We start from the raw sequence: 12,431 nt of genomic DNA on the forward strand, positions 1-12,431 counted from the left end.
TTTGGATGAATAGTTGGGCTGATAATATTATTGGTCCACAGAAGGAAGCTTTTTTACTCTTGTTTCATCTAAGAGTCTATTTAGTTAAAGGCTAAAATATGGGATAAAAAATGAGGGTAAATTCAGACTTTTGATCTTGGCTTACCATGAGAACGGACCTCCTGATATAATTCGCTCATCAAGAAAACCCCAAGTGGAAAGTAATGGGAAATGGAACAACCAACTTAAAGAAAATGAAACAATAACATGTCAAACAAATCAAGAGAGAGACACACACATTTTGGGATGACTTCCCAGTGTATAAAACATATTTTATTATCTCTCTCTTCTCATCTTCGTGACTTCCCCAGGAGTTGATGATGAAAATCCAAAAGGGTCAACATATCATCCATCCAAGAGCAGAGGGAAAACATCATAGACTTCATCTAAAACATTTCGTCTGCCAGATATAAATCACCTTTAAGAGCTAGAAAAGTGGGAGGCTCTGCGGAAAGCGAACATGCAGCCATTGTTTTTCGTATTCCACCACGTGGTTCCATCCAATCTCAGCCAACAGCTCAATCTTGAGATCATAAAGCTTCCGTTTTGCAGGTTCTCCCTGGTCTTCTATCACAGAGTTTAGAATCTGAAATAAAAGGAAAGTAACTTAAACTTTTGGAAAATAATTATACAAAGTATCAGAGAAAACAAGCTGCTTTTGAGTAAAGCTACCTTCAATGCCGTTCCAAGTCTCCCACGACGCCTCTCACGTATAACAGAAAGAATGCCATACTTTGATGTATTTATATCCACCCATTTCTTTAATTCTTTAAAGTTCTCTTCGAAGAGATCCTTGGGGGGAGAATCAGATTCTTTCTCCTCAGTTGCCTCAGAAGAATCAGCAGGAGTCCTCTGTCATATGAGCATCATTAAATTTAATGATTGTTTGTAATACAAGACTTATAGCATTATATATTAATGGTATAGTTTAATAACATGAGACTCAAGATTATAATTATTTATTGTATCTGAAAGATGGGGATTAAGATTTGACCTCAGCGGAATCAATCTTGTCAAGTGCAAGGCCTTTTCTGTATAATGCTTCCGCCAACTGGTCACGCGTTTCCTCCATCCTCTTCTTAACCTTCTGTGCAAAAGAACAGCGCCACTAATATGTTAGAGAACTATTCTTCGAAGAAAATCGTCACCGGAAGGTAAAATGAGAATGACAGTGGCAAGAAGGCGGTCTACCTCTGCTTCGTCATCCTCTGGATCAAATTTTGCGGAAAAATACTTTGCTAAATCATCCTTGTCAATGCTTTCAATAACATTGTTGGCCACACTTATAATCTGTGTAAATATTTGATATCATGTAAAACGATATTAGAGATGAACAGCTGACAAACATCAGACTTGTAGAAAGGACAGATGTTCAGATCGTTATCCATGAAAAGACAAACCCATGGATTGCGATTAATTGAATACGGAAAACCTCCACCAGAAATACCTCTTTTTCGTGACTAATCTTGTCCTCATCAGGGCTTTGAGAGATCAGGCCATCCAAAATTTTGGCAAGCAGTGGAGTGTGTTTTGGATACTCTGACTGCAATGAAGATACAATAATATGAAATAAAGCATGCTCAGGTTGACAAACATTGGTGACAGAATGCAGCGACTATTCTGAGATCAAACTCCTACAATCTAATACTTACATATCAGTGATAAGAGAACCATACTTAGTCTTCTAAAAGTTAAAATTTTTTAACAATTAAGAGCATCTCCATCATAAACAAGGGCGTAATAATACCTGCAAGGAAAGTGATAACTCCTTCCATGCTAACTTTTCCTCTGTGCTCTCCCGCTTCAAACTTGAAAGAAATTTTATTTTTGCATCCCGAACCTGGGGGATAACGAGTTCAGAAAATCTTGTCCAGGATTTTGAAACAAAAAAATTGAAGTCACAAAGTCAATAACCAAATATTATAAGGCAGAGTTCAAGTGTAATGTTATCTGACACTTCGTTTTTAGAATTCAAGATAAAAACCTAGATATCATTGAGTGATATAGAGGTCCTCAAGGCAGAAATCAATTTGGAGCGACAAAATGGATGTCTCAGTATTATTTAAATTGCAATATGTCATTGAAAATTGGGGAGATTTTAGCCATGATGAACATATAAGTAATATATGCCGAAAAAAGCTGAAGAATTTCAATATATAGCAATCATGCAAAAACACTAGCCCTATTAGGTTAAAAAAACCAGAGAAATCTAGGATGATAATCACCTCCTCTTGTAATCTCTCAGGAACACTTTTGGTGAATGAAGCAGACTCCCTTCCTTTGCTCCCATTCGTCTTCAAAAAGTAAATGATACTAAAGCTTAGTACAGAGAAATATAAAAACAATTTGAAGGGGTTGGATTGTCCGGTGCTAAATGTTTTAGGGCTGTCGATGGTACAAGGGAAAATGCTACTCAACGAGACAACTGAATTTCAGTCAATATGAACGTTTTACCTTACTAGGTGGTGCAATACACAGAATCTGGTAGGATACTGGAGCTGGTCCTTCACCATTCTTGCCACCATTTGATATCTTCCCGTATGAAATCTCACCACAAAAAACTGATCCTGGAGCAACGTTCTGGAAGAGTAGCGAATGTCATAGATCCCCACAAATACTGTTACCACTAGAAAATATAAGTCCCAAGAAGAAAGACCTTTTTAAGTATCTCGCCACTTGGCGCTGCCACATAAAACGCTTCTTCCCCTCTAAGAATGTCAAATCCCAAATGATCAAGGCAGAATAACAGTGTAATCATTCAAAAAGTGGTTTAAACAAGATAATTTTACCCAGGAATAAGAATTGATGATTTGAAGGTGGCATCTCCTGCTAGCAGGCCATCAGGTTGAGAGAAAAAATTCAACTTTAAGAAGTCCTGTAGTTTGATGCTAATTTATCAAGCATTGGAAAACATTGAACATTCACTTACGCTGTAAAAGTTCACTTTCAAAGCACAGCTAATGATGAAATACTGTTCCAAAAAAATCGACCAAGAGAAGATAACAAAATAAGAGAGCAACAATAATCAAGGTTTCTGATGGAAAGTTGAAACACAAGACGATGTCTACTGAATAGGGATGATCAATGATATCCATTAAATGTTACAGAATTACACATGACGGGACAAAGGGTATATGCCTTATTTGAATTTTTGAGCAGACAGCCTACTCCTTAGTGTTATTTTCTATATAACTATTTATGTGATCACGTGACAAACTGATTCGGTCATGACATCTTTCATCATAGAATTGATACTCATCCTCATAACATGAACTGCATCAATAATAAACGCAAAAAACATTCTCGGTGGTTTAAAAGTAGAATCCCCCTACTTTACTGATTATGAATTAAAAGTAGAATTCCCCTACTTATCATTTTAACGAAATGTTTTACCTTTCTTTCCAACTTCCTTTCAATGAATAGAACAAGCTGTTTCATTTCCTCCAGCAGATGTGCATTCTCGTGCCTGGAAATAAATGTATATCAAGAAGAATGACCACGATTCTGATCACATACATTCACAATTATTCTTATATTAACACTTGAGATGATGCTACAACAAACAACACTAAATGCAAATAAATTAATATCGCATCACGTTTCTACAAACCATAGCTAGCTTGCTACTCTTATTCTTAGTGTACGTCAGTAAAAAATTCAGGCAATTAGCGAAGCTTGGCCTAACATACTCGTAAGCTTATTTCTCAAATTTGTTAGTATTTCTTAAACATAACAGAAAATTTTCATGTTTAATGTGGAATCAGAAAAATCAACAAGCAATTTGGCACAAACCCATTGCATTAAAAAGAACAATAAATTGTGTACCGGAGTAACTAAAAGATCTGCAAATACCAAAGTTAAAATAGGTAGGTGACCTTGTATAAACAGGAGCAAAGGTATCTAAAATACAGGGAGAAGACCAAAGAACATCATGTCACACAAGGAAACCATACCTTAAATATAGCTGCAGGATGTAATCCCCTTTTGGAATTTTTACATACTTGGGGTACACATCGCCAGCAGTGTACACACGCTGAACAGAATAATGAAATGAATTGTTTCAGCCAGTGATTCCAAGACGCAGAGTTCTTTTCATAAATTGCCACTCAAAACACAAAAATAATATATCACTACATGTTGCCCTTTGCTTAAGAGACAAGAACAAAGAAAATATTCAGTACTGCACTGATGGAAAATGGATAGTGATGAAAAAATCTGAAAATTTTCATTTAAGAGACCATTTAATGAAAAAATGAGTACTCACTAATTGACAAATATGATGTTTGTTATGCATATGCATTTATCTGGGCCTCAGCCCATCTCTCTCTCTCATTTATACTCCACGAGATATTCCTTTCTCTTTCACATATGAAACTTTTTCCATGTTTTATCACAGTATCAACACCAAAAGATAGTTCAAAAAACAAGTATCAGCACCAAAAGTTAAAGGATTCTTTGTTACTTCGTGGCGAGACCAGTTCTAGGCTTCAATCTTCTCAGTATTTCCCATGCCATCTACTAGTCCACTACCATTTGCTCCCTTCCAGACGATGTTCAACACCATATAGCATGCCAGAAGGATCCACCATCATCTGCTTTAACCCACACATTTTTAGGCACCATCCTAGCTGGCACGTGGCCATGGGGGAAAAAATCCAGACCTCACAGCTTGTTCTTGATCCTTGTTGTTGGATGAAGATGGGTGAACACTGCCAAAGTTAGCCTTATGTTGAGGTGAACCTTTCTAGTTCTCACTTAGTTTATCATGTTTACCAAAACCTATGCCAAAAACTATACTGAGACATTTTCTACTGCAACCAATCTATTCATGTTATTCTGCTTTCTATTCATGTTATTCTGACACTAGCGGTTTCATTGCCTCCCACTTACATTTCCTAAATGTCAATTATGTATCTAATTTTGTGGATTGTCTTTAAGGTTCTATGGCATCTTGGTTGGCATGATGCATAGGGAAAATAAAACATCGGGACCAGACTGGTGCATGGGATGATTTCATCCATGACATGTCACTAGTTTATTGTTGGGTGATACTTGGTATTTCCAGTGAAGCTCGGACGTCATAGCTCACTGGCTTGTTTAAAAGTGTGGGTGTTTACTTCGATATATTCATTTTAAAAAAACTTCTACAAATGCAAACAACTATATTCTAATGCTTCCTTGGAGACGAAGGTTACTTCTCTTTGAGTTCTTCTTACACTTTCTATCCAGTTTTCTTTGCCAAAATGTCAGCTGAACATCAAGAGCATCTTCCTTCATGGAGAGCAGGAAGAAGTCTACATGGAGCATCCACTAAGTCTATCTAATAAGGCATATCAAATTTGGCATCACAATGAAAAAATCACAACACATTATCCATGTGCCCCCTTTAGTTCCAGGACCAGCACAATCCATGCCTTCAGTCACTTCATCATTTGCTTTCTATTGGTGATGTTAGTGTCCAATATCACTTTTAGGTGTGATGACTTGGTTGGCATCCCTGGGAACCCCTTGTTTTTACAAAGGCACCAACATGAATTCACGTAGAGTTTCTACGTACCCAGCTTGATGCGTATGACAGACATCTCTCTTCCAAATTGAGAAGAGGTATTATTCAAATAAATTTATGATATAAAATGATTCTTCTGCAAGAGGTACCAAAGAAGGAAAAAAAGGCCAATCATGAGAAGACACATGCATCTTAATAAAGCATGAGTGGGAACCTACTAATAAACAGATCGGGAAGGAGCAGGAACATTCAGTCTTTTCAAGAAGTGGTTGGGAGTAACATAGTGGCTGACATCATAGGATTGGGCCTGCTTTCCAGAGAGTAGATCTCCGCCAGAGACCTCCAGCTATTCATTTCTGTCATCCGTTTCTTGATTCTATTTCTCTTCCATTTTGGCTATTGATCTCCATTAGGGACCCTGGCTTTCTGAACTATCGAGCGCAGTTTTCTTGATATGAGTTTGACAAAATCTTTTTTTTTTGAAATATAAAAGGGGTGAAACCTGATAAATCGGTGAACCCCTCATCAGACCTTACAGTCCCTTCACCATCTATCCGATCAAATTTAAATCCTTCCCTCTCAGTCAATCGCCCCCTAGAGCCATGTTGCTTTTGAATCGTCCACTTCGTGTATGGCTCCATCTGTAGAAGCCATTCTTCCCTTGAACATCACGTCGTTTCCATGCAACCAGATGGCCCACAATACCGCCGATGCTTGTCCACCTTCATGTTCTATGCCTCTGCAATTCTGGATTGAGTCCCATAAAATCCCTTCAGATGTCACCGCCAACCTTGATAATAACTGGCTGGCCCAAATTGTACGAGCAAATGAGCACTCAAAAAAGAGATGATTGCAGATTTCTTCCCCATTAAAGCATATCAGGCATTGATGATGTGTTCGAATATAGCCTTTTGCGAAAAACTCTTGTCATTAGTATTCTTCGTGCTAGCAAACAGCCGAAGATCCTCACTTTCAGCGGAACTCTTTGTCGCTATGTGAATCTGCATGTTTGGATTAACGACCTATCTTCTTCTCGGCCCTTCCGGATCCTTGCGTACGCGTTCTGGACTGAGAAAGGGCCATTTGTCCATACCCAACCATCTTGGTCTCCGTCATTTGGTCTTAATTAGATTAGGGATTGCTGCATATCCATGAGTTCAGACACCTGCTGGTCGGATAAGGCACCTTGTATGATCGGCGTTGACATCCATCCCAACAGTCCCAAACATGGGCATTTTGATTCTGGGCGAGCAAGTTCAAACGAGGGAAAGTCTCACTCAAGATGCCTCGTGCTGACCATGCGTCCCTCCAATGTTGAAACGTCACCCTGTCACCTAACTTTGCAGAAAATAATCTTTGTGCTCGTGGAAAGATCTGTCGAAGCCCTTGCAAGAATGGCTAAGCCCCATGATACAGATCTGACTTTCTTTCACAATTCAATCCCCTGCCATAGTTGTCTCGCAATAATTTGATGACAAGATCATCCTGCTGATTTATAATTCTCTCCACCCATTTGGGTAATTATGCAATATTCGTACTCTACATGTGCAGGACCCCAGACCTCCCAATTTGGTGGGACAGCATACTTTGTCCCAAGCCTTCATCGCAAGTCCCTTACTTTGTTCTGGCCCAGAACCTCTCCATAGAAAGCGTGTCATCATGCCTTCTAATCTCTTCCGGACTCCCACTGGCATCTTGAATACTAGGAGGTAGAATATCGGAATGGATGAGAGCACCGATCCCAACAACACCAGTTGACCCCCTCTCGATAACACCTTAGCTTGCCACCCCTCTAGTTGTCTTTCCACCTTCTCAATGACCAGTTGCCAATCTGCCCTTGTCATCCTCTTCTTTGTTAGGAGTAGGTTCAAATACCTCATTGGGAGATTCCCAATCGGTGTTCTCAGTATCTTTGTGCATTGTTTCTCCTCTTCTGGAGATATGCCATTGCACAAAAAGATTGATTTGCTCCGGTTAATTTGTAGTCTCGAAAAATCTGCGAATAGATCAATTATGATAGATAAATTTTTCGCTTCCCTCGCAGAACCTTCTATGAAGAAGGTGGTGTCATCAGCATATTGGAGCAGTGGAATCCCATTTTGGTGGTTAGACAATTGATAGCCTCGCAACAATCCCTGTGAGCATACTTGATCGATACTGACTGCGAGTGAATCCACTGCCAGGATGAACAATAATGGTGCCAGTGGGCATCCGTGTCGCACCCATCTTTGTGGCTGAATTTGACCTCCTTCTGGTCATCCATTCAACAACACCGTGCAGGAGTGTGTTGTGATGCATCTCTTCACCCAGCTGATCCATTCCTTAGGGAACCCTCTTCTTTTCATAGAGACCCACAGAAAATCCCAGTTTAATGAATCGTAACCTTTGGCAAAATCAACCTTCCAAATGAACCCTTGAGTACCCTTCCTCTTCCATGTTGTTAGTATTACTCTCGCATTTACTGCGCTGTCAACCAAGAGTCTACCCGGAATGAATGCTGAATGAGAGGGTCCAACAAGCTCTCCTATCCGGGCCCTCAACTTCTTTGCCAGCACCTTTGCAATAATGAGATAGATAGAGTTTGACAAAGATGTGGGTCTAAAATCTTCAATTTTATTCGCCTCTTGACAATTCGGCATGAGGAACAAATAAGATCTATTGATCTTTTCCATATTCCCATGTCCTTGTCTAAATTCTTCAAGCGTGGCCATCACATCTGGTCCAACCACATTCCAACACTTGCTGTAAAAGAATACTGGGATGCCGTCTGGACCTGGAGCTCCTTTCCCATTCAACCCCTTGATTGTCGCCTTAACCTCATTCTCTGAAAACGGACGAATTAATGCCGCTTGATGTTCAGGGCTCACCATCTTTGGCCCCCTCCCACACCACTTCCACCGACTCCTTTCCCCTTTTTTGGAGAAGGATCGGAAGTGGTCTGCAATGGCCTCGTTGTCCCACCATTATTCTTAATAGTTGATTTGTACGTCCTCTGCCATTTGCCGCCAGCTGGAAGAATCTCGTATTTGAGTTGCCTGCTCGTAGCCATAATTGTCTTGAGCATTGTCTCCAATCTATCTCTAATTTCACCACCTCTTGCCATCCTCAACGTTCTTGAGCCTCTTCTCCCTCTAGAGCTCTGATGTCTTCCAACTTATCCAGTTGCTTTGCTCTGGTTAGAGCTTCATTTCTCGTCTTCCTCCTGATTTTCCACACCCCTTTTCGATACCCCGTCAAATGTTGTCATAGCCCTTTCGGTCTCTGAGCCATTGTCTCTAAATCTGACGCCTCTTTGTGTTGTGCAGTCCATGCTTGCTCTATCTCATCCCTGAAATTATCTTCATGGAACCATGATTCATCTATCTTAAAATATGTGGATTGCATGAATGTCTCATTTGACGCCCACACGATGGGAGTATGATCAGATAATGGTCTTGGCAGTGATCTCACTATCGCATTTGGGAACTTTTCTGTTACCTCGACTGAACATAGGAATCTGTCCAGTCTAGATTTCATCTCGCCTCCTGCCATGCTCCTCCACGTGTACACACAGTCCACATGCCCCATTTCTTGTAAGTCTGCATTGGCTATGAATGACAAAAAGTTTGCTGAGTCAGGGTCTAGTCCTCGGACATGTGGTTGTGGCCCTTTCGCGTCCCTACTCGAAATGTTGCGGTGCTTTCTCTTCTGGCGATGCCTCCCCTTGTCTGATGTTCTCCTCATTTTCAATCTGAGCTCCTGTGGCCATTATCTGCATGTCTTCTGCATCCCTGGATTTTGTTTCTGCGATATTCTCTCCCTGGTTTCCAGCCTCGTTCACTTATATTTTTTGCCCACTGTTTTGCCGTTGACTTTCATAAACGTCGTTCTCCTTTGATGTTGTGGTCCTTGTCTCCCATGATGTATCCACGTCTTTACTTGCTTCAACCTCTTCCTTTCTCATTCCTGTTGTTGGTGGTAGTCGCAGCATGCGTGTAGACATCCTGACCTCAAAAATACCCTTTGGGCCCCACAATCTGATCATAGGTGGTATTAAGGCAACCTTGAAACACTCCACTTCCACTATCACACAATTTGGGTCCCCCGGTATAAGTCCAGTTGAGAGGATGCGTCGGAGTGTGCTAAATGGCTTAACTATAGCCTCCAAGGCTGGCTTGATCCTGTAACCCATTGTGATATCTTGAGCCTCCAGTATGGTTGTAGCACGCACCCCTTTTGGTGCTCCATCCGTTGGGAGTACGCGACGCCATTGCAGCCCACATGGACTTGCTGATTCCAGCCATTGGCCATGATGTAGGCCGCCATTGAGGCTCCACGGATAAAGAACTTTCCATCTTCTAGCGCCAATTACTCTGCCCTATCCAAGCTTGGACACTTTTCCCAGAAACCCTGTCTCACCTCCTCGAAATCTGGGTTTCCTTTCAGGACGTCTCCTATTAAGCAGCCCCTTGGGATACTATCTTGGGCCTCCAAATCCTGCTTGCTCTCTGGGCCTTCCTCATGTCTCCGGATCATCCCACGGTTCCCCCTGTTCACAGTGGGGACCTTTGTGTCAGTAATATCTCTTTTTCTATATTAAAAATCCGCCTGCCGATGTCTGGCCTTCCTGCATTTTTTGCAGATTACGGGACCTTGAAATTCCCAAGCATGATGCCCTTGTTTTAGACACTTGTAACATATATTCGATATTGGGCTGATTTCTCACAATCCTCCTGCATGGTTCAACCTGCACCCAGCCTTCGACCTCCTCTAAGAGCAACATTTTGCTCGGCGTTTATGTGACCACCTTGATTTTTAATAGTCATGTTTGATGGTCCAAAGCTCCTGAGCAAGGTGGCATGCTGCCTCATGGGCTTTGGTATCCGCTCCTTCGTTCAAGAAAACTGTACCTCCCTTTCCTCCAAGAATCAAGAAAAATTCCATAGCTCCCTCTCCTCCAAGAATCAAGAAGCAATGCCCCCAGAGATCTCTAAGAATCGAGAATCCGTAGCTCCCTCTCCTCCAAGAATCAAGAAGAATTTGCTGAGAGATCTCCAAGAATCGAGAAGCCGTAGCTCCCTCTCCTCCAAGAATCAAGAAATAATTCTCTCAGAGATCTCCAGGAATTGAGAAGCCATAACTCCCACTCCTTTAAGAATCAAGGAGAATTCGCCGAGAGATCTCCCAGAATCAAGAAGCCATAGCTCCCTCTCCTCCAAGAATCAAGAAAAATTCGCCGAGAGATCTCCCAGAATCCATTTTTGGCAATATCTTTTGATTTAGAAATAGTTATCGACTTTGCTCGTATCAACTTACCTAACCCTTGGTACAAATATTTGTTTCTCTCTCTTCTCGTAAAGATATCCCATAGTGCACCCCTTTCTCCATAAACTGTGATGCCTTTTTCCATGCTCAATCAAGGTCAAATGGCCTATATTCATTTAATAAAGTGTTATGATCTACTCCCTCTAGTAAGCCCACTAGGGCCATTATCGTCTTTCACTTCCATCTTACATTTCCCTTTAAATATGTAGCCCTCCTCGTTGGAGGGCAGGATTTGGATTACAAGTAGTGTTTCCCCTTAGGTAGCCATCATCTTCCTTGACGACGTCCACTCTGTCAGGTCACATTCCCTCTGGCGACACCCACTTCGCCGCACCTGCAGCACCCTTGTCCCTCGGCTTCGTCTATTCCGCCAGGGTCAGCTCCCTCCTCCTGTCTTGTTACGACCCCCCGCAGGGATTGTATCATAAAGTTTATCCAATATCAGTGTACACATGTTACTTAAATTGCTGAAACACTGCGATACAAAAATCACTAAAATTGAAAATAACTAAAATAATTTGATATACATCATCTTGCTCCTCTGGAAAAGAGGAGGATGGGTCTGATTTGTAATCGGTTCTGATATAATTGCATGCTGGAAGAAAATAAAACTTATTGACAGCATTGATGTAAAACAAATACCAATATCAGGAATAAGTGAAAAGTGAGATGATGTCAATAATGCTAAAAAATACATGATACACAAAACCTTGTTGGAATCTGAAATCATATAAAACTGGGACTCAAATTTTGTGTCATATATCCTATCATTGAGCATGGGGATACTAGGCTTCACTTCTGCAGCGTCCTCCAATTTAAATTTATAGCTGAGAGAAAAAAAGTAAATAATATTTAAGGAGGCATACAAAGTGAAGAAAAAGTGTTAGATGATGTACGTCAATGTCAAAGCAAGTGTCTGCTTGCCAGATGGCAGCCTGTCTCGATTATCCGGGAGTGTTGCAAGGCTTGATTCAGAAGGTCGGTATGGAGTCTTTACCTGTAATGGAGAAACAGAAGACAGCAATCTGCATGATAAGAAAACAAACCCACATGATAACATTGCATTTGAAAAAGAAAGAAACCATTTACCGTTTGAAGAGTGGCAACAGGTGTGAGTTTCTCGGATGTTAACATAGACTTAGCAACTATCCTTACTGGACCCTCACTTCCATCAATTAGGACAGTCTCTTCACTTATATTAATCCCATGAAACATAACCTAAAAAGTAAGATAAATATAGAATATTACAATTTAATAGCAAAGCTACAATTTTCAATCTATCGACGACATCAATTTATCATGAAAAGAATCATTAATTATTTAAATAAATTATGAAAAGATGATACTCTAGGGAGATGTTTCTCTGCACAGCACAAAAAACCTTGAGCTTCAAGTTTTAGCTCCACAGTGAAGTGAATATGTGAAAATGGTTACCCCGAGAAATACATTGTTGAAATATACTGAATGAAATGTCCATGAATTAAATAGAAAAATACAGCAACATTATGTGTGAGTTGAGGGGTAAGAGTCAGTGGGAGAGAAGGAAAGAGGGAGAAACGCAAATAGTATATATGTACTTAAA

At 40.6% G+C, this 12,431-nt stretch overlaps 1 protein-coding gene across 1 annotated transcript in view; it reads right to left on the minus strand.

Moving 5' to 3' along the window:
- Positions 1 to 204: 204 nt before the first annotated feature.
- Positions 205 to 12,431, minus strand: part of TPP2 (tripeptidyl peptidase ii) — a 71,170-nt gene continuing 58,943 nt past the window's right edge. Inside the window, exons 20-34 of the mRNA XM_078571379.1 lie at positions 11,939 to 12,067; positions 11,746 to 11,846; positions 11,559 to 11,676; positions 3,993 to 4,072; positions 3,433 to 3,505; positions 2,829 to 2,914; positions 2,696 to 2,747; positions 2,494 to 2,619; positions 2,265 to 2,333; positions 1,787 to 1,879; positions 1,487 to 1,582; positions 1,231 to 1,329; positions 1,034 to 1,126; positions 712 to 891; positions 205 to 625 (exon numbers count right to left, since the gene is read on the minus strand). Of these exons, the coding sequence (XP_078427505.1) occupies positions 467 to 625; positions 712 to 891; positions 1,034 to 1,126; positions 1,231 to 1,329; positions 1,487 to 1,582; positions 1,787 to 1,879; positions 2,265 to 2,333; positions 2,494 to 2,619; positions 2,696 to 2,747; positions 2,829 to 2,914; positions 3,433 to 3,505; positions 3,993 to 4,072; positions 11,559 to 11,676; positions 11,746 to 11,846; positions 11,939 to 12,067 (1,554 nt within the window). The 3' untranslated portion in view covers positions 205 to 466. The remainder of the gene's footprint in view (positions 626 to 711; positions 892 to 1,033; positions 1,127 to 1,230; positions 1,330 to 1,486; positions 1,583 to 1,786; positions 1,880 to 2,264; positions 2,334 to 2,493; positions 2,620 to 2,695; positions 2,748 to 2,828; positions 2,915 to 3,432; positions 3,506 to 3,992; positions 4,073 to 11,558; positions 11,677 to 11,745; positions 11,847 to 11,938; positions 12,068 to 12,431) is intronic.

This window comes from Wolffia australiana, chromosome 2, assembly GCF_029677425.1.
Source record: "Wolffia australiana isolate 7733 chromosome 2, ASM2967742v1".
Classification (NCBI taxonomy): domain Eukaryota; kingdom Viridiplantae; phylum Streptophyta; class Magnoliopsida; order Alismatales; family Araceae; genus Wolffia; species Wolffia australiana.